The following is a 23,096-nucleotide window of genomic DNA, read 5'->3' as shown; positions in this document are numbered from 1 at the left end:
GGAGTAAACAAAACCTTGAATACGCTCCATTTATTCAAGCTATGTTTAGGTAATTGGCCGCAGATAGCAAAAGCGCGACGAACTGATGTCCTGCTTTGTCGATTTAGAATAGAGCACGCATACGGGACCCATTCTTACCCATTGACTGGCGGTGAACCTCCCATTTGCGACAGATGTAGCGAGCGACTGACCACACTCCATGGCTTGGAGGAGTGCTTGGAAGCAGCAGCTGAGCGAAGAAAGCACTTTTCCGCAACTTACCGACAACATACTCCTTTCCATCCAGCACTGTTTCTTGGTGCAGAACCGTTTTTCATAACCAAAGCTGTCTTCAATACACGAAATACACGCCCGTTCTGGCACGACAATGAACGTAACATATGATGCCGACGTCTCTATACCGAATAGTGACCATCCTGTCCTGGTCAGACCACCTACTGACGCTACGGACATAGTACAAGTTTGCCGAATAGGCAACTCCCGTTGTGTCAAGGTGATCTTCAAGGGTGACTGACTTCCTTCACATACCAAGGTTGGTCTTTTCGTCATGTCATCGAGCCTATATTCCGCAGCCCTTTGGATGCCAGAAGTGGCCAGGAGTGGGCCACGTGAGTGGTGCATGTAACAATCAGCCAGTATGCCCACGCTGCACCGAAACCCACACAGCACAGTCTTGCAAGGCGACGGCGACTACCCTAAAATGCAGGAAATGCAATGGAAATCATGACGCCTCATCGAAGAACAGCCCACTAATCAAGAATGACAGGAGAATCCTGAGACAAATGGTGAAAGATGACTTGGTGCGGAAGGAAGCGATAGCGACAGTCGAAAGGCGACGCTGTCGTCGACGGCACGCTTCGAAGAAATAAAGTGTTGTTTTGCCTCCGGAGCCTCCTTATGTCTCTACCACTACCACCACGGGCAAACATGCTGCACCTGCATGATCAGAAAAACACAGAGGCTCAGAAAAAAGAATCTGACGCTACTTGGCCTGCACTGCCACAGGCCCACTTCTCCGCGGAGCGATAGCATCGACTACCACCAAGCGCTACTTCGACAACAGATAATCAAGCTTCGCAAGATGTCCAGATCGTTGCTTTGCCGAGGTCGCTGGTGAGTGTTATCCGCTCACCCAATAATATGCAAAAGCCATCCGCTAAATCAACACTGCAAGTCCCGCATTCCCTTGAACCAGTACTTGCAGGTTTGCAGTAACAAGAGGGTTTGCCATCCCCAAACACTGCGGACATTCATGCAGCAAGTAAAGTGCGCTTCCATACTTCAATGGAACGCCAGAGGTCTACAGTCATGGATGTCAGAATTTCCGCACTTTGTTTTTGGGAACAATTTTTCCATTATAATTTGTGGACCTCAATTTTCAAATACAATCCCATTGTGTGGCTACGAATCATTTGTTTCTTCATCATGCATTGAACGTATTCAACTTCCTGTGTGTATCCACAAGGAGATCACGTATTTTCGCCAAATAGTGCAGCCTCACAACGACAATCAATACGTGTGGCTGCGTATTAAAAAGAAAGTTTCATTCGCACTGACAGGCGCCTACATATCCCCATCACCTCGACCTCTTCGATAGAGATTAAACTACATACTCACATCACCAGGCCTTTGGATGATCCGGTGTGATTTTAACACCCATCATCCACTGTGGGGAAGCTTCAGGACACATCAACGAGGCACGAGTCTAGTTGATCTCGCGGACGAGCATGAACTAAGCGTTTGAAACGATGGCAGCCTGACTTATCTCCGAGGAGTGACTTGCAGCAGTTGCTTGTGCTGGACATTAGTATCGCATAGTTTAAATTCCAAAGTTCAATGGCTCACAGACATTGAAGCCAATGGCGGCGTCCATATTCCTACGTGCATGATTATCAGAGGCCCTGATACTTCTTTCTACCCTGTGCTTTCGAGACAGATAGACTGGGAAGCGTACCGAATTGCGATCGAGGACAAATGCAGACATGGACAACCCGAGCTCCTTTAAGACATGCTAACACAAGCTCTGCAGGCTTCTACGCGGACGCATATATCTACAAGACGCACAGATTTGTACCAAGAATTCTGGAGGCTTTGGGTGATCCGCCGGGGGCCTGAGAGACAATGTAGGCGTACTAAGGCCATTTATGACCAGAGGGAAGATAAATGCATTCAGAAGAAAGTTCAGCGTCAGATGAACAAACTCGAGGACGAACGATGGAAGAGCATTTTCGAATTGCTGGACCATCGCGAGACGTTATCCCCCGTCTGGATAACTCATCAAGGTCTTCGCTCACCTCCACAACAATGCCACCCCTTCACAGCGGAGGCTCTACGTCAAAATCGTCGAGAGCTTGAGGCCGCGGGAGAATTTTGTGCGAATGTTACTGGCGACTGCGTTCTGCTGGCTGACTTCTCGCTGCATGACGTTCCCGTCTCAAGAGAGGAAAGCGTGAAAATGCCTTTCTCTATGAAAGAGTTGCAAGCGGCCTTGGTTGCGCACAGGCGGTCGTCATCACCCGTTCCCGAAGGGGTGACCTACGCTGCCTTAGGTCGCCTAGGTTCCACAGCACAACGCTTTCTTTTAGATGTGTTCAGTTGATCTTGGCGTGACGGCATAGTCCCCGACGGTTGGCGGTATAGCCGACTGGGGCCTCTACCAGACTTTGCAGGTGCCTGGGAAGTCTCCGCTGGACCTTACATCATACAAGCCGATTGCACTTGTGAGGTAACGTCATGAAGAGGATGTTGCTGACACGTATGGAATGGTACCTCGAATACTATAACATTTACGCTAAGTGTATCGCTGGCTTTAGACATATATGGTCTTCAATAGACAATGTAACTGATCTCATGGCCTCCGTGCAGCAATAAAAAGTTATGGGGTGCCTCTGTGTGGCACTCTTCTTGGACCTGAAAGGTGCCTACGACAAGGTAGCCCATGAAGCCAATCTCCAAGCTCCTGAGACTGCAGAACTTGGAGGCCGCCTCTTTAGGTGGATTAAGAGCTATCTCATGGGGATCTTTGTTTGTCATTACAGAAAATGGCCCGGCAAACAGATATTTCCCCGGTCGTGGTATGCCACAAGAGAGAGTGCTGAGCCCCACTCTTTTCAATGTCGTTTTAGTGGGGCCCGCGGTAAATCTACCATAGACTGCTAATGTTCCGCTATACGCTGACATAATTTGCATGTGGGCATCCGGCGTGAAAAGGCCACAAGTGTGCGCCAGAAAGCCGCAATTCTCACTGCGGGATACCTTCGCCGACAAGGTCTGACGGTTTCTGCAGAGAAATGTTCACTAGTGGCATTCACGCGAAAATCGATGTCTTTCTGCGCGGTGTTTATCGAGGGTCAGGCAATTGCATACAAGAAAGCGCACAGGTTCTTAGGCGATATTGTGCATCGTGATCTCACCTTCAGTCCTCTGGTCTCATACATGATGAAAAAAGTCATTTTCATTGCGAATATGTTCAAATTTGTAGGTGAAAAATTGTGGGGATAGTCCCTGCACTTCATGTTACAGCTATGCACTTTTTCAAGGATTTTTGCGATACAGTCCTCCTATTTTGTCCAACGCGTGCAAAACTAAGCTCGTTGCACTACACAGCGTACACGACCAAGCACTTCGTACATGTCTTGGCTTCCCGAAATCTTCTTCAACAGCCACAACGATTGTCATAGCAAGGGAGCACCCGGTCACCACTTATATCGTCGGGCAGACGCTAAGAGTGTACACTCTACACCTTTCACGGCTCTCATCCCACCATTTAGACGATTTGTCAGTGCGAAGACTACCGGCTACATTCTGTGGTATTATTACTAAACATTGAGTGGATACCATTTGGCTTGAAGCCTTCGAAGCGCCCAACATCGGCATTTTGGTGTCTCCGCCAAGTTCACGTCTGCCACTCAATTCTTGAGATTGCTAAGAAGGCAGACTTGTCAGCGCTATCCCTGAAGCAGTTGTCTCTGCTTCTCCTCGACGTGTCTTATTTTGACCGCACACACATTTACACTGACGATTCCGCCAATTCCAACAACTCTACTGGAGCAGTAGTTGTTCCATCGGACGCCGTCTCTTTCAATTTAAATAATCTCACAGTATCATGTCTACAGCAGAATAAAAAGGGGCTCTTATAGGTGCACTCAAGTGCGTGTTCCAACAGTCACCAAATTGCTGGGACATTTTCTGCGATTCTAAAGCAGCTGTACATACTATGCAGCTTGCACAAAGTTATGGGTTTCGCGAGAAGCTAGTGTACGAAATAAGGCAGGCTTATCATGAAGCGTTCGAGAAAGACCCCGCCATTGTATTTCAATAGTTCCCAAGCTGCTGCGGAATTGTGAGCGACAGTGCGGATGAAGCTGCACCTTCAGCTTACCAAAAACATTAGCGGGTTCCTAACGCACTTTCAAGAATTGTTACTGTGCGACATCTTGAATCACTTGCTTGCCACATCACACGTCTACGATGGAATTCACCTGGTTTTGCCAACTCACGCTTGCACTCTCCCGACCCTAGCTTGCGATTTTGTCTACCACCTAGTTCATCCTGTCGCGAAACGACTTTACTGTGCCGCACGTGGTTGGGCGTCGCATTTATCAATGCCTATTCATTTCTAACAGGGATGACGTGCAACTTGCGTGCATGCGATGAGACTCTAGAGCACCTTCTGTGTCACTGCTCATCCTTTAACACACAACGACGTACTCTACAAGCTAAACTCAACCTGCTAGATAATAGACCGTACTCGGAAGAAAAGATCCTTGGACCCTGGCCTATGCATTCTTGCATGCAAAAGGCCACAACGCCTTTCGGCACTTTGCGAAGGATACTCGGTTGTATGAATGATTGCAACATTGTAGATTTCTCTATGCCTGAATGTGAATGACTATTATTTTTTTTCTTTTCTCTCTTATCTATTCTTCCCCTTTCACCCTCTCTTAGGGCAGGGTAGCTCGGCAACTGGGCATGTCCATAGTTAACCTTCTTACCTTTCCCTCTTCGTTTCTCTCTCTACATTCACTAGGTCGTTTTAGTCTACGTGGAGTTTGTACTTACTTCATGGAAGTCAAGGCTGCGTAAGAAGGATGGTTATGGCTGAACGTGCTGCCAAGGGCCACGGAGGAGACTAATGCGCTGGTGGGAGATGTTGCCACCTGGTTGGCCTGACCTACACAGGGCACGGAAATGCCTAAGTTTGCCACAAGGCACTCGCGCAGCCTTATCAATCATTGCGCAGTGTGAAAACTTTTGTTGTGATTTTATACGTGGTTTGATGTTGTGATCGTGCGGACTAACTGGTGTTTTCGTTAGCTTCCTCTGTTTTGCTTTACGTCACATAGTGATTGTATTGTGGAACGTGAGGTAGCGACTGTGAAAACAGCGTTTCCTTTGCGGTGGCTTATGTTGCTCGAGATTTGATATCGGCCTTTTGTAATGCGATGGTCCGTTCGAAAGCAGTCCTACTCTGCTAGGATTGTTCTCAGATTAAGTATATAACCTCCTTGGATAAACACATGAGCAGTAACCACTTCTTCCAAAACACATAGTATTCATAACAACCCTTTTCTACAAAACCAAGCATTATTCGCGATACATAGATATCAATTGGAGTTTTGTTTCACTCTGCTAAATGATTTAGAGCGAAGCTTTCATGCCGAGTTCGAGGCACCTTTTCGCAGAATCTGGACTCTGATGCCGAACACGTTTAACGGCATGATGGTGCCATATAGGAAAGGTGCAGTGAAGAAATAGGTTACCGTTTGAAGCATAAAGCTTCACACAATATTTAATAGAGGAAGCTGCAAGCGGCGCGACGATGATTAGTGCGTGTATTTGCCTAGAGTTTGTTCTTTTGACTTCAAATGGCTTGTGACTTCGCAAACTCATCTTTCTAGACGAGATACGGTGTTTATTCAATAAATAAACATTAGTAAAATTGTCCGGCGGCATAACTCTAACACAGGACCCGTAGCGCAAAATCCTGATATTGAAACTTACGCCGCAGACGAATAATAGACAAGCGGCATAGAACACCCTTTCTCGCGGGCAAGCCAACGCGTTGAGACACTTAGCGCGTTTCGATCCGCAGTTGCATGGAAGAAACTGACGCACCAGAAACACCACGAATGGAACACAACAGCCTATATCACCACTGAAAATTTTGACAAAACATTCACTGACAATTACGACGCTTCCTAATACGAAATTTGAGCGCAGCTTTATGCCTGTTTTAATTATGCGATATATTGATGGGCGCGGACAATCGTTCTCCGGCGGCGCATTGCAAACGGAGCGAAAGGTTGCAAAAAAAGTAACTCTCAAGAACAACCATAGCGGCGAGCACAGTCGGCGATCGCTGAGAATCTGATCTGTGGGTAAAGCGCGTTAACTTCCTGAAGCTGCTACACAATTGGCGTCGCCCGTACAATCACATTACAAATACTATGGCGCCATCTTGTAGTTTGGTGCGGTACTCTTCTTTCTTCCTCACTCTTTCGACATACTCTCCTCCACCGCCTCATCTTTTCACTGTAGCCTCCTCCGCGATCCTCCTCGCGCACTTTTCTTTCATCTCCCGCTGCGCTCTGTGTTCGCTTTCATCTTTCGCTGTGCTCGTTGTCTCGGTTACGAGGGACGACGCTGATGCTCGCCGCAGGAATGGGTGCCTTAGAGCTGCGCTATAATAATATGTAAATGATGTACACTGGACTGCGAAAGTATAGATACCATGGCATATGCAAAACATATGCAAGTTTTTAGTACACCCATGCAACGGTAAATTGTTTAAAAGCATGGTGCTAGTCAAGCAGGTGCACGTAGGCATGACATTTGATTTCAGTCTTCATGCCTAGGCTGGGAAGAAAAAAGAAATGTAGCGGTACTCTGGTCCTTAAGCTTTTGCACTCGGCTGTGCCTGCATAAAAATATGTGTATATAATATCCAGCCTCTCTATAAATAACATCAGCAGATAATATCAGACATATATTTATGCACCGAAAACTACCCTTCATACACAAACACAGATGGTTTATGAGGCGCTCACACCAAGATTGCTTCTCTTTAGCAGATGTCAACTGGAGTTGAGTCTGCCTCTTCTTTGCTTCCGTCTTTTGCATCGAATCTACCACTTCACTTTTTGTTTCTCTGGGTTGTCCAATCCTACTTTTACATCAAATTCTGCTCTACTTGGTTGCCACCTTTCTTACCTTTGTTTGCATTCCGTGTTCACGCGTATGGGATTCCGACTTTTTCTAGACTTTATCGGCCCATTTCTTTTATTAATGTTCTAGAGCATTTGATCCATTCTAAATTCGCATACAAAACATTTTGAAAGCTCGCGTATTCTGCGTGCTACCCTCTTCGGAGGCTCGCTGAATGTTTTGGAGGCTTCTTATCACGCGATTGTGGTTCGATTCCCTGCTTCGACGACCGCACTGCTATGGATGCCCAGTGCAAAAGTGTTCGTCTATTAAGTCTTAAGGTTACGCAAGGGAACTTACATGCGTGAAATCTTGCGCAGCCCTCCACTGCGCTGCTTTTGATAGCCTCGGCGCTGCTGTTGGACGTGAAACCGCATTGCTCAATGGATTACACTGAATCGTCGCCATAGCAGTTTCATGAACTATCATTGTGGCTTTGTCGGGTCATAGCGTGAAAATCTTGCACTTCGAAAGCGACAACAGGGGTACTTGCCTTTTCTCTAAAAAGGGGCCTGACCTTCAGAAGCAGCTGCATTAGTTTCTCGGTCAAAGCCATCACTTCTGGGTGGAGTCTGTGCAAATGAACAAAGTGAGTTTCTGTACTGCTGTATGAGCTAAGTGCTATGTGGATCAGCTTCCAAGAAGCTACTGCTCAAATAAAAAAACGAGAAGTTCTTAGACGACTTGACGACCTGCTGCGATCGCGTTGTTATACATTTCTCCACAACAATGCTATCAGTGATTTTCAATCGTTTTAGCTACATAAAGAGCCCCTACTTTAGCTTCTCTGTTTCTCGTGCTTTCTGCCTCTCTTTGTTGATCACATATTTCTTTGTTTTCTCTTTTTAACGAGGTGAACCAAGTCTTTGCAAGAACCGACACGAATCGCTTGGACCTCAAGGTCGTCATTATTGCTGTGGTTGTCTTATCGGTAAGCTTCAAATTGTCACCGCTAGATTGATCCCCCAAACATTGCAAGCCACAAGAATAGTTATTCAGGTGCACTGTTTTACTGACTATCATAACATAAATATCTTGCTTCGACGCGAGATATTTTCGTTGGCCAAGATTCGTTAGCGTAAGCCCCATTAATTTCCACTGTGTGATTGGAAAATTAAGATAACGCTAATAGCTAGGTATGTCAAACTGTTTGGTAGGATTTGGACAACTGATAAAAATAAGCGCAAACGATGTGAAAAATCTCCGCGAGTAATCACAAGACCATGCTGCGAGCAAATAGTGTCCGATAAATGTCGATCGTAGTGCGCATATTTGTTGTTACGCGAAGTTATGGACTACACTCGATTTCTATTGTTCTACTCAGCATTCCTAGTCTTCCCGCACTTCACAAAGGTGTGACGAATCACTGAGAAGTTTTAGTAACGAACTGATACTGTAATGGACGCAATATTTTACAAATATTTTACGCCGCTGCCTCTGGAGGTTGAAATTTTTGGACATCGTATGTGCACCTCGACACGTCGTAGTGCACTAGCATCTTGCTCGCATTGAAGGCCACTAAAACCGCTTTCGACATTGGTATTTTGGTACTTGTTTTATATTTTCTCCATGCCCTGGTGTTTTCGGACTGACTGAAATGGCTTGAGGTTCACTGAAGTACAAATAATGCCCCTAGCACGCAGTTTCTTATTGATGGACGAATAATGTCGCTTATGCACACCCTAAACATCTATGCTTCTAATGCTTTTTAGACGTTTCGCACGTAATTTGTCTTGCCGATAACAAAGTACCAGGAATCTGTGCTGGTAAGCAGTGATAATTCATGAAGACCTAATTTCAGAATTCGTGCGTCTAAGTGCATTTTCCGAGCTACGCCGGAGAGGCTTTGCTGGCAAATAAATATGCTTTAGCCATAGCACTTCCAAACCTTGGTGGGCCTTGATCTGTTCTCTGTGGCTGCAAGAGTCAGACACAAACATATTCTATTCTTCCTTCTTTCTATCTGTCACGGCGTTAGTTAAAAGGGAGCGTCCATTTGTAAGCTTCTATTTGAATACATAGGAACGGATAAGTCGTGTCTATCTGTATACAGTAGACTAAACTTAATGCGGTTTTTCTCATTCGAAAGAAGGAGTAGAATATTGTGAATGTAGGAAGGGGATAGTTTTTTGAGGCCGTCTATTTTGACAAAAAGTAATTCAAATGTAAAACATGAAATAAAACTTAAAAGACATTAAATTCTCACTTTTGTAACTGGTCAACAAATAGCAATATCACAATTGCGCCAACTGCGCCTTTTCACACATTTAAAGCTAACAGAGTTGACGTATTTTGCATTGTGCTGAAATATAGAACAAATTTGTAACTAGAATTTTTCAATACCTCTTTAAGTTGTGTAATATTTTCGTGTCAGTTGTAAGCTCATCTATAAAAATTGTCTGCTCTTCATGGTTCAAGAATGCAGTTTAGAAACTCCTTTATCTCCTTCTGGAGTAAAATTATGGATTTCTAAACTTCTTGCATCCCTTTAATCTTTTCTAATGATACCAATATTCGGCCATATTGATAAATGTTGTCAGAAACTTCTATAAACGTTCTCAGCAAATTACACCAATCTATCGGATGACAGGACTCGCTCCAGCTTTGCGGAACAATTAGTCACCGAGCTTAATCTCCTTGCTCACGGGCTTTTCTAATCTGTCGGTACTACACTTACCAGCTTCTGCAACCTTGCCGCGCCGTGTGACGACTTCACAGTCAATAGGTCAAGCCAGCAACGCAGTAGATTCTGCAGTGTCCCTACCGTCTCATTGCCCCCAAGTGCTGCCTTTGTGGGTTTACTCCATGGTTCTCACTTTATTCGAAAGAACTTTTCAAGAACAATATTTAGAAAAATGTATCTTTTAGGGTGCACTTCAGGTATGCGAGGTTATGAGCAATAAGGTGAGCTCCATGCTCCCGTTCTTGGCAGAAGAATCGCTACCAGAATTGCGGCCATGCTCAGTAGTTCTCATCGTACTTCTCAAGCTAAGTTACCACTTCTGGCAGCCTGAGCTCGCCGTGCGTAGATGTGTGTAAATCCACTTGTCCAGAGGGTATAAAATCTGACGTGCCCTTTGCTTCGTGGCTCGCAGCTTCTCTTCCATTATCGTCACTCATCAAGGTATTGTAGGCATTATGGTGATAACAGTAATAGTACTAGCCAAATACTAGAATGTTAAACCATGCGAAGCCATTGGCAGCACCAATTATCAAAGTGAATGTACCGCCTTTTCGGAAGAAACTGTCAATTGTTTTCAGCAAATATCTTCAACGCGACACAAAGCACCGAGTGTGCTATTGTCAGGCAACAGAACGTCACAGGAAAATTTTAAGAAACACACTGAATAAGCGCGAACAATTGAGAGGGCGACGTCGCGTCGCTGCTGTTGTGATCCGGGTCTGGGTTCGTGGTTCGGACTCCGTCGTCACTCATATGGTCGCTTGCCTACGCCGCCGGGTCGCAGAAAACAGGGTAGCTCGCCTGCGCTATACAGGCGCGTCACTCTGAGCTGGCTAGGCGGAACCGCGCCTAGCCGGCGCCGTCGTCCGTAACTATTGCCGAGAGATGCTTGATGTTGAGGAGATGAGGTCGGTAGGTCGAATGAAACAAGACATACTTTCATTTTAGATACTTACACAGCCAGCTCCAGATATAGGTGCACACGCCATGTAGGAGCACTTTAAAAATCTCAGGTCACTACGCGTCTGATCACACACATGAGCACACACAGCCTTGCACCGAAACGTCTGCCTGTAAAGCAGTCGTTTTCACTCGAGCAAGTACATTAGGCATAGATTCTTGGAGATTTCCTTTTGCAGAATGAGCTACCCATTTCTATTACAGATCGACACAGAAATAATGGCGGAAAGACATGCCGCTGACAATGAGCTCATTACGGCTCACACGCCAGCCGCTTTGAATGACTTCGTCAGTCTAAACAAGCACATATTTGCTGAAGCAGACGTGGCAGTATACTTGAGCACGTATGTATTCTTCATATTGCTATGTTTGGGTTTTCCTTCTTTTTCTTTACGGACACCTCTTTGACAAACTGAACAATTTTCTTGTTACCGAACATGCACGATACGTGCTTGTTATACCGAAAACTTGGCAGATATCCCCAAGTGGATAGCGAAGCTGGCTGGTGGATTTCTGGTCTGTGCGTACTGTTCACAATACACGAGAAGATTTGTCAGTTACTAAATTTACCTGCGCCAGTGTTGTCGTGTTATCACTTGCGCAAATATTCAGTTAAAGCTATAAGAGCTTATGCTTGCTTAATCCGGAAAGGTCCTCTCTGTGCTTGCAATTTACTCTTTATTTAGTTTTGAATGTTAATAAGCAGACAGCGCTATTTAAGCTAAAATTATAATGGAGCATTAGCGGATAGTATGGAGACAATCCTATGCATACTAGGTTGATTTGGAGTTATGCCGAATTGATGACACCACTTTAAGCTGATGACACCACTTTAAGCAAGCAAAATTTGGAGGACGCTTAAGCTTCGTCTTTCTTTAAGAGTTGAACGCGATAGCATTCAAAGATTCCGGACTGCTTCTCACGCTTCCCGGCAACTGGTGCGTATGTAACCGCAATGTTTACCGGTAAACGGTGGCCGCGAGCGCTATGCACGCAGGTGGGCTTTGTGGTAGGAACGCGGCCTCTTCCGTGGGCAGCGATGCGGCATAGGCGAGCGCCAGCTGGAGGTACTGCAGAGAACCGGGCGCGCGGCTCCGTGTCCCCCGAGACGCCCGCGCGCCGGTGCGCGCAAATGGTGGACGTCGCGGCCGGCCTGTGAATTGTAGAAACGCTGGAAAAGGGGTTCCTTTGAGTTTTCGCGCAACAGAATTATGTTTTCTCGTATAGTACAATTACAATCCGAGAGCTATCATGTCTCTGCGTTGTGCGTATGTCGTAGTTTACGAATCTTCCATGTAATTTAGCATGAGAAATTCAATTATTTCAGTAAACTTTTTGTCGAGGCCATCACATGGTTGACCTCGGCACGGGTGGTTCCAAAGCATTTTTGCTGATACGACGACAACGTCGGACGCCAGATTTTCTGCGACGCGGACTGCTTCACGCTATCGCCTTAAACATGCGCCGAGGGAGCTTCTTCTTGGACCAGCTGGCACATCGCATATAGACCATAGCGAAAGCAAAAGTATTGCCGCGGAAATCGTTGTAGCGCAAAGTTTCTGAAATAACAGCGATAGGTACTTCAGTGAACATAATAATAAAGTTAAGTGTGCAAATAGACATAAAGTTACGATGCCTTTGCGAGGTATGTCCAGGGAAACGAAGCCGGACAATGTGACCTAACAGTTGATTTGAAAGATGAAGGAGATATTGTACTCTAAATGTTTCCTGCAGTTTCTACGCAGCGCCTAAACACTTTGCCAGGGACTTTAAAAATGTAAATGCTCTATTATTACGTAAAAAGAGGCACGTTTGAGAAATATTCATAGGCTGACTAGCTTGCTTCTCCAGTGTACAACCTACTCAACAAGTTATTTTGCAATAGAATCATGGCAACGACTTTCTTCAGTCAACGAAGAAACTAGGTTTGCATTATTAAGGTATTTTCAATTATGGATTACATTTCTGTTATCACTCGGGTAACTAAAAAATTGGTAGAGCATAAACAGCCTCCTTAAATGACTTTCATAGATTACGATATCAATACCTTCAATATCCTCGCAATTATCTGTAAAGACTCAACAGATACCATAATTATTCGCAAGAAGGAGGGAAGATACCGATTAAAAAGGCCCTCGGCAAAGTAGACACAATCGCTCCAAGGCTACTCGTTGTATGCTTTGGAATAATCAACGCATTGGGTATGTATGAGTATACGCGTACAACTTCTCAGCAACTTCACAGATGGTCTCCGAGCTTGCGGTTTTCAGATTCACTGTACTGTTCAGCGAAGCCGGAGATAACTTGCAGCAAAATTAGTGAGCAAATTAATGGAAAAATGTTTTGTGCAGGCATGAATGGTACTCCGTAGAAGACAGAGGTAATGTGGAATAGCGTGGGCAGAGAGCGAGAATCACTGATTGATACTCAGCCTCGAAAATGCATGCAATATTAGTAAGTCACCGTCAACTGGGATCATGTGAAATTAATGTAAAGACGGCTTAGCAAGTATACGACAGGCATTACGAAACCATGACTGGCAGTTTACCACTTTAACATTCTGAACCAGCTGCGACCACAAGAGGAAAACAACACGAGTACTGACTGTCGACTAGTTGTTTATTTAAAAAAACGCGAGTATATAAAAGAATAACTGCAGGATATCCAACTTCATGTACAAGGAGATAAACTAAAGGCTGCACGTTCTCATGCACGAACGGGAACTAGGGCTATGATTGGTCAACAGCTCTCCCGAACAACATCCAGTCTTGTTTGCGCTGCTGCTTCAGAATGTTAAAAAATAAAGTTAATGTTAAACCAACTAGCCCATATTAGCTCGCTTGTGCAGTGTACCAGGCGCTTCCACGAGGACATTTAGTGATCCTCAAAAGATAGCCACATTGAAATAAAAGGAAGGTTCATTCGGAAACAGACCGGGAGTGGTTGCAAAGATGTAGTGACGAGTAATGCCAGGAAATCACTGCCGAATTAAAAAGAAAAAAATGAATAAAAAGTTCGGCAGCACGTTACGCTCCTGCAGCACGTGAAGGCGAAAGCCAGATGCACACCTCGTAACCATTAAGTTATAAGATCGGAGGGGTCAGACTTCTTGCAAGACATAACCTGTCGCCATGTGAAGCAAACGTATGGCGCTGTAGGTCGACCTCCTCAACGAGACATACGAGCACCTAATGCACTACCTAAAGGTTATTTCGTTTTTTCTTTCGTTCTCTCTTTCTTTTCGTATTTTTTTCTTTCTTTTGTTGTTTAGTTGGTTGCAACCTTCGATGAAACTACGGGGAATACAATTCCAGCGACTACGTTTGGGTTCGGACTCCGATGAGTGGACGTCGACTCAGTGAAAAGCGTTTTAGACCTTATGTCGAACCTCACAGGTTCCTCCTACGTATTGACGCACTGGACACGAAATCTCAGCGGGGCCCCACGTGACCTGAAGTCGTCTATATGGTTTCTAGCGCTGCAGTCCCTGCCACAGATCTGAAGCCCTTCTTACGCAGGAAACTACGAAACCACTGGCAACGCATGTGGGACGCAGAAATATACAACAAACTGCATGTGATAAAGCCACAGTTACGTTCTTGGCCCTCCGCAACAAAATCACGGCGAACAGATGCCCTATTCTGTCCTCTCAGAAGAGGGCACACATTTGGCACGCACAACTTTTTACTCACTGAAAATGATCCTCCAACCTGTGGTAGATGCGGGGAGAGGCTGACCGTCCTCCACACCCTCCTGGGTGTCGGAAAGCCGAATCTGAGAGAAAGAAACATTTTCCCCTAGCATACCGGCAGCACATCCCCCTTCATCCTATAATGTTACTCGGCCCAGAACCGCTCTTTGACAACAAAGCAGTCCTAGGTTTTCTGAAAGATGTTGTGCTGCATGTTACTAGCCCAACACGTTCGTAGCGTCTCCTCTCTTCAGAGGATGCCGCTGTGATAGCTGTTTCGTATAGCCCATGCCTCTGGGCCCATGTGTTTCAAGGGCTCTGGCGAGGCAGTAGTGCTCCAGGTAATTTTACCATCTCACATATTTTCTATTTTTCACCATTCTTTCACGATGCATTTTAATGCTCATAGAACACGTCATTTGTCATCCACATAATCTTATTACAGATAGATTTTACGCACTCTAGAGCGACTATCTTTAAGACACCTTTACAGCCACGCCACATCAACTTCATAGAACTCATATATACACTGCGAACTAATCACCACGGACCTGGCTCTCTTCGGCCATACCTGGCCCTTGCGCTAATAAAAACCACGCATTCATTCATTTTATATGGTTTCTCTTAATCCATTGTACGCGCTCTAACAAAGTTTGGATCTTTATTTTTTTCCTTTGTTAGTTTTCTTTACTATGTGTGTTTTTGTTCTTCGCTTTTGTATTCTGTTTTCAGCAGCGGGACGATGCTTTTTAAAAGGGGGTGGATTACCACGAGTACGTCTGTATCTTTTCCAGTGACCCTTTTCGGCTAACAAATGTTCAAGGTTAGCACTCAGCGCAAGGCGCTCGTTTTTGTGTCGGAAGTTTCTCGTCCGTTAACGATTATTCGATCTATTGCTTGCATTGTGGCCCATACTTGTGCAATCAAATTCTGTGCGCCGAGCGAGTGCTCGGATGAATTCTAGTACTTACGCCAGCGCCAGCGATTACGCCGGAAAGTTTATTGAGCTTTGTATAAACAGCGAACGCGACTGATCCACAGATCACATTTCGGCGATCGACGAGTGGGCTCGCCGCTCTGATTGCACTAAGTGCTACTTGTTCTGTTAGACCCAGGTTCGCGCAATATAAAGCCAGTTTCGTGACTTGCGTTGGGCTGCTGTGGCTGTTTACCTCATCGTCATTATGCCTGGCAATGCATATTAAGGGAAGCCTTAGGTGAAATTGAATCCCGTCCACGGCGGTCGCATTTCGAAGTAGGCGAAATGCGAGAACATCGTTGTACTTATGTTGAATTCCAATGGTAGATCGCGAGCGCTCGGCCTGACCGCTAACGGAGCGCGTCACTCCGACTGAGATCGCTCTCATCTGCTCACACCATATCTGCGAAGGGAATGCATGCGCTCCCGCGGGGGCACTTAGTACAGGAAAATCAAGTGAGAGGGCGCAAGAATAGAGAGAGGAACAAGCGCTTGGAAGCGCAACCCACCACCCCATTTCACTGTCCGGGTCAGAAGAATCATCACTCGACTTGGAAATCGTACTGTTTGAGTCGGAGCAGTCTAGGAGCGCGAACAAAATCGCACGGCGCGAAGCGGCGTCCACGTTTCCCATGTCGTCCATAGCTGCCCGCGACCGGAAACAGGCGACCGTGACAGGAAGCAGAGGCGGGGAAGGAAATACGTCACGAGGACTTCCGGTCAAATCTGCCGATTTCGGCGGAGCAAATATTTTTGCTCCACGGAGCAATCCGGGATCAGCGGCTGGTCCCAATCTGCCATTGGAACACACAGCTCACGCTCCCATTCTGCCATTGGAATAGGATTGCTCCATGCAGAGCAGAAAAACTTCATCTGGATCTGCCATTGGAATTCAACATTAGATTTAGGTTAACGTTAAAGAAGCCCAGATGTTCGGAATTTCCGGAGTCCTCCATTACGGCGTTCCTCATAATCAGAAAGTGGCTTGGCACGTAAAACGCCATAATCTTTTTTTAAACCTGAGGTGACCATCGTTGTCGGTGCCTTTGACAGCGACCTTGCCTAAACTGTGCCATGACGAACAATCCCCTCGGCTCGGCTCGGGGTAGTAAAAGCTGCGAATGAGCGAAGAACGTGTTCGCGCGCAGCCGATTCTTCCTCTGTCAGCGCAGGTCGCAGAGTAAACAGGTGCTGCGCAGCAATGCGGGCGCGTGCGCGCGCGCTCTGCGCATTGACGTCACATTCGGAGCGACGGCGGTTGTCGGCGCCGAGCGACGAAGGAGCGCTCACGCCCTTGCGGCTCGCGAGGACGGGCGTGTAAGTACGCCACTGTGCAAAGCACGTGCAACTGTGCCTGCACGAGCATGATATCGAAGACATGTGTATCCTGAACTGCGGTAGCGAGAAGTGGAACAACGACGGGTACGACGAGCGGATAAGCCTAGTGACGATGCGTGAAACGAGCAGATAAATCCGAGCGACGACGTGTGCAAGGAACAGAAGAGGCCGAGACAAAAATGCGAGAAAACGAGGCTGGGAAATGTGCTGCAGGCTTTTGCCTTCTTGTGCTAGAAGTGTGTAAAACCTGCCGCACTTTAGTAGTCGTCAGTTATGTATTTACAGATCAGAGCGCACTAACCTCTTAACGTAGACCACATTTTAGTCAACGGTTTTGATGTATAGGTTTGGCGAGGATATCTACAATACATAACATAAAATAATATTGAATTATTGAATAAAGATTCTTTTCGGAAAAGCGTTGGCTCTACAAATTATCACACAACTGACAGTCCCGCAACGCTACAAAAGCAACTCATACAAGCTATTAGCGAAAAAAGCTTCTAAGGTGAAGGAAATCTGTGCTGGTCTGGGGCTGTAACCTAAGGCCACCGTCTTTCCGCAGTGATTGCTATAGCATATGATTGAGCAGATAGCATGGTGATACCAAAATTGTAGACAACTAAAAGATTGTCTAAGACTAATTTATAGAGCAATTGTATGGAAGAATAAATTTCACGAAATGAAAAACATGGCATTCACCAACAGAGTGGACGCTCGGGTCGATACATATTTGGGGAAAATCAGCTACCTGGTTCTAGAACTGACCTACAAAAAAAAATGCCTGTATGTGTCTCGGTCTTCGCAAACGAAAAGAAATATTATTCTGGTCCAGGGATTGACCCTTTGTAGCTTCGTGCTATGCATGACCTTTTCTTTTTAGAGCACAGCGCTGAGGCGCCCGTTCCTGCGTTTAGCGTCGGCGTCCCTAGGCGCAACCAAGCGACGAGCATAATAAAGAATGAAAGATCGAAAACGGAGCGCAGCGCAGGATGAAAGACTGCGATAGCGAAGAAAACGAGAGGGAAAAGCGGAGGAGAACGGTCCAGCGGAACACTGAGGCGGAGGGCACGGCGAACGCGTGAGAAGAAAAGCGTAGAGCCGCGCAAGACGGGCTCTGCGGCGACGACCCCAACGAGAAGACGCCAGAGTAGCGCGCCGTCGTCTCTGCACCGATGGCATGCGGCGAGCACGTTCACCGACGCCATACGTGCAAACAAAGCGCTGCATGAGTAGATGTCTGCCTGCGGCTGCTGCTGTGAATTGCGCCCACGCGTCACCCAAGAGCTGCCCTTCGCGATCTCCATTTTAGCGACGCAGCCGCGCCACACTTCGCTCCGCTTGCAACGTGCCGCACTAGACAGACTGTCCGCACCAGCCAATACATCGCCAAATGAAAACACGTATAGGGCTGCGCCCAAATTTCCCACTAGGGAGCATCGTATTCAGCGGCGATTTCTCTTTCCTTTCTTAAAACTTCATCGACTAGTGCAGGTTTTATTAAACTTGATTTGCGGAAACATTAGTCAGGTCATTAGCAGGCATAGTCAGGTGACTATATAATGTCACCATTTGCTCCAAGCATCGTGACAATCTTGTATTTTTAACCATATATATAAGTAAGTAAGGAAGTAAATAAATAAATAAATAAATATGTGTTCAGAGGGGTGGTTTGCCGAGCAAATGGTATTGAGCGCGAAGCACGGACTTGTTAGAAATCTAGGGAAGATACAAGCTAGAGAAGCTAAACGCACAACAGGCCATGGAATCCTGTGAAATCATAGCTATAGAATCATATAAATACCTAGCAGGCCATATATAAGCACTGTGATCGCCTTGTTGAGCTTTACATTAAGTCCTATTTTAGCGCTGCTCGCCTCAAAAACATTAGGCGTTGCATGCAAACTCGGGGAAACGCCTGAAGCATGTCCAAGCAAATTCTGTTCGCATGAAGCACATTTTTGTGGACAATGAATAAGACACTTTGTAAATTTTATATATTACAGGAGAAAATTCGCACGGCAGAGATTCTTCACTTCCAAATACGAAATATTGAAAGGTAAGCAATGTGCTGGTATAAGCAAGAGAAAAATTTTTTTCTACTGATGCGCTTTGTTGCATTGTTCTCGTATTAATCACACTGGTCGGTAACAACAAGGAAACCCGTATTTTCTTCTTGCTCGGACAAATTCGTTGACCATTTTAGAAGCTGGAGTTTGACACTGTATACTAGTTTGAGCAGGAAGGGGACCGAAGAGCCCCGGTGTTTTATGAGTTACGTGGAAAGACGCAGGCAACGAGCTACATAGAACAGTATTTACGAGCGGATACGCTGCACTTGCACTCAACGCTTGGAGAAGGGTGTTTGTCCGCACTAGGTGCATTTCGGGCGTCGCATGGAAAGTTTTGCCACGGGAGCGGCCCAAACCTCCTTTATTTGTGTGCTGATGAGGGTTACGCCGGAATATAGGGCGCAGGCTCCTTTCCCAAGCGTATCACCTCTGGGAAAAACCGTACGCCAGGCCAGGGTACATTTGTGCTTGTTCGAACCAGTGAGAGAGCGGCGGTGGTGGTGGGAATCGAAACCACAACCTCCCACAGACGAGGCGGGCGCTCTACAACCATGAAGCAAGATAATGTTATGCAAGAGACGGTCTTCTACGTCCGTGGCGAAACTGGTTGGGAGTGCCTGCATGACGGCGTAGCGTGTGATATAATCAATTGGAACAGCTCCTTATTTCTTCCCAGAGGGTGACGTGGGAAAGTGGCCGAGGAGATCTAATTCAACACGAAAGAACGGTTTCACAGGGATTATGATTGTCTGGAGATGACCGGATTGTTGCACCTTACGTGTCTTCTGGCACTGCAGGAATCGCAGAAACGTAGCGACGTAGACAGCGAGACCGGGCCAGTAGAAGCGAACGCGCACGCGGTCGTACGTGAGCGAAACCCCAAGGTGCCCTCCATACAGTGCGCGCGTCATGCCAGCTCAAAGAGAACAATCTAACCTATTTGCCTCAGCACGACAAGAAGATCAGGCACATCGGAGTGATTGTTCCGGCAATATAATATGCCGTCCCGGAGGACGTATCGGCGAACAGAAGGATCGGTAGGAGAATAGTGCGGACGCTTGATGCATTCTCGCAACAAAGCGTCTCAGTATTGCTTGTCGGCGATGTTAGTGAAGGCACACACTTAGAAAATGCAGTTGGTGGTGCGGTCGGCGAAGTCAGGCTTGTTGACCAGGTAATGAGACAGGCAGTCAGCGTCCTTATGGAGACAGACGGACTTGTAGATGACAGAATAGAAATGCTTTGGCGTTAGGCCGAGCGACCAAGTCGTCGTGTACGATTAATTAGCGACTACTTCCAGCAGAGCGCGTGAGCGTGCGCCATACAAGGGATGATCATATAAGTGTGGGAGGAACATCGCCACCGCCGAACCAGGGCCTGACACTCAAACTGAGTGATCGAATAGTTGCGTTCGGATGTTGAGAGGTGCCTGTTGGCGAAAGCCATGACAATCGTTGTGATGCAGGCGTTGTGCTAGTACTGCGCAAAAATACATGGCCACTGGTTTCGGTATGGACTTTGCAGAAGGATCAAAATGGACTAGCCCGAGATGGGATGTTATGGGCCAGCAAGGGAGCAAGGGCATCCGCAAGAGAGGAAATGGGCCAGCACGATCTTATTGCCCCACTGAACACTCAAAAGAGGTATCTTTCTTCAAAAGCCTGTTGAGCGCTCGTGCTACGGCCACAAAATTTTCACCAATCAGCGGAAGTACTAGCAACGGCTCATGAAGCTGTGCCCGTTCATGGCACAGTTCGAAACAAAGACGTTCGTAATAGCGTAGTTTTCGCCTAGGTCTAGTTGCGCACCGTTCGCATCAACGAGGTGTCCAAGCACGGTGATGTGACAACGGCCAAAGTGACACTTTAATGAATTAATTTGTACACCAGCTCGACGAAATAGTCCAGTATTGTTGAGAGGCACTGCAGTTGCAGTGAGGATGTTGGGGAGAATGCTAATCACTGCCCTAGTAGCTCAGGCAAGTTGAACATTTGAAACCTTGAATGAAGTGAGTCCATCATGCACCCAAATGTGGCCGGAGCGTTACGTAGACTAAATGTCATACCTTTGAATTGATAAAGACCGTTGGCGGCTACAAAGGTAGCCTTCTCGTGGTCTAAGTAGTCCACGGCAAACTGCCAGTAGCCGGAGCTAAGGCCCATAGAAGAGAAACAGCATGCGCCGTAAAGGCCGTCGATAGCTTCATGAATGCGAGGTAGGGCATACGGGTCTTCTTATGTAACTCTGTTCAAGTGCGATAATTCACGCAGAATGCACCAAGACAGCACGTTACGCCCATGAACCACATGATTGTTCAATAATATTCTTAACGAACATTGGGCTAACTTCTGTGGGAATAACTTGACGCCGAACCGGGCGGGACAGATCGTTGCACATCGAGGGCACGGAGCTCCGTTGCTGTCCTGGTCCCGTGGAGGATGGCTCTGCTCGCCAGCGCGTTCTGTAGTCTGGCTTTTTGCGAAGCCACAACCGCGTCCGACAGCTCAGCGAAGGTGTTGTGGATCCCGAAGGCCACTAACTTTTCGTTTGAGGTGGTGACAGGAAGACCCAGGACCGTTTTGTACGCGTCTCTGATGATGTCATCGACGTGTTCTTGTTCGCGCTTGTTTGGCGTAACGTATAGCATGCCGTATCATTACCAATATGCAGAAATAGTGCTGGATCCACGCACCAAGAATACATTTCAGAACTGGAAAAAGTGCAGAGGCGCGCAGTGCGTTTCATTTACAACAAATATCGAAATGCTGACTCACAATTTGCTCTAATGGTAACCAGCCGAATTCAGCCTCTCCACATGAGGCAAAAAATGTCTCGATTAGACTTTCTTCACCCAGTACTTTATAGCAAATTTGAAATATCTCCAGACCTCTACGTCAGGCACTCAGTTAGATAGAGAACCCTCCATAAACAGAAATGCACCTTTTCACGGATAAGCGAATATAAATATTCATATTTCCCGCGAACTATCACGAAATGGAATTCAATACCACGAGAAGTATTTAAAAATGGAAACTTCAGAAATGACGTTGCCAAGGTTCTATAATTGTCTCCTTCTATTCATGTTCTCTGTAATATGCCTGTCTGCTGTTATTGATCATTCCTTTATGTCAGTGTCTTGGACTACTTCTTTTTTGGCGTTCTGAATATTGCGTGTTTTAGTTTTGCCCTTTCTTCTTAGACCACATGATATCTGCACTATCGGGTAAATAAAAAAATATATAGATAATTTGTTTCGGGAGAGTTTCGATAAAACAAAAGTTACCGCCGCTTTCTGTAACCATACTGCCTCTGTAGACTGCCATGTATTGACAGCAGGCGGGAACTCTGAAACGTTTGGAGCTTCACTATGAGCTAATTATGACAAGGAAATGAAACCCGGCGCGATGATAGCGTCGTCTTAGCGACCAATTTCAGTATAATATTTTTCAAGCTACCTGCAATATGTGGAGAGCTACGAAGCATTCGCGAAAAACTACAGACAACAGTTTTTTTTTCGAGCCGTCGCGACGTGTAGACGGACGGACATCAACCACCACCGGAGGGTAGCTATATACAGCCGTCGCTGTAAAAACAACTTGCTCCTGGCGAAACGCGCGTAGAACGCGTTCTTAAAATCGAGGTTTAGAAAGTAGCTGCTGCTTTATTACCGCGGATACTCAAATTTGTCGTTATACATTGCCGAAATTGTATTCGACGTCTTGGTATAGATGCTTCCGAGGTTTGCTGTGTAAATGGAGAGCGATTAAAGATATCCGTTATTCCGAACGGTGTCGCTGTTGTCTTGGGGCTAGCATCGAGCGGTCCCTAGTTTTCAGGCAGTTCGTGGGTATTCTCTTGGGAAGTACGACGCAGGCCGAGCGGCATCAGAAAATACTTTGTGTCGACCCCCTTTCCGGCATAACGCTTTTATCTGCCGCTGTTAAGACTGTATCTGGAACAATTGGCGTTAGATTTAATTACTTAAAACAATTTGATGGAATCTGCTTAGCTGAGATAAAGGAATTTATTAATTCGAAAGTTGGGATCATCCAAGCATCAGCTTTTCTGGTGACGACTTCGTGTCCCGACAGTCCTCAAAACCCGACGTAGTGTCATGTATGCTATACTTTTTCCGTATGAAATGCCACTTGATCTAATGATCTGGAA

The 23,096-nt window shown here is 46.2% G+C and overlaps 1 protein-coding gene across 1 annotated transcript in view; it reads left to right on the top strand.

Moving 5' to 3' along the window:
- The window catches only part of LOC142564761 (venom metalloproteinase antarease-like TpachMP_B), a 69,232-nt gene that overhangs the window by 7,487 nt on the left and 38,649 nt on the right, over positions 1 to 23,096 (top strand). Inside the window, exons 2-4 of the mRNA XM_075675909.1 lie at positions 8,060 to 8,137; positions 11,054 to 11,193; positions 18,864 to 18,916. Of these exons, the coding sequence (XP_075532024.1) occupies positions 11,069 to 11,193; positions 18,864 to 18,916 (178 nt within the window). The 5' untranslated portion in view covers positions 8,060 to 8,137; positions 11,054 to 11,068. The remainder of the gene's footprint in view (positions 1 to 8,059; positions 8,138 to 11,053; positions 11,194 to 18,863; positions 18,917 to 23,096) is intronic.

The sequence above is a fragment of the Dermacentor variabilis genome, chromosome 11, assembly GCF_050947875.1.
Source record: "Dermacentor variabilis isolate Ectoservices chromosome 11, ASM5094787v1, whole genome shotgun sequence".
NCBI lineage: Eukaryota > Metazoa > Arthropoda > Arachnida > Ixodida > Ixodidae > Dermacentor > Dermacentor variabilis.
Note: the sequence above shows the minus strand (reverse complement) of the source record. Positions and strands in the feature narration are given on the sequence as shown.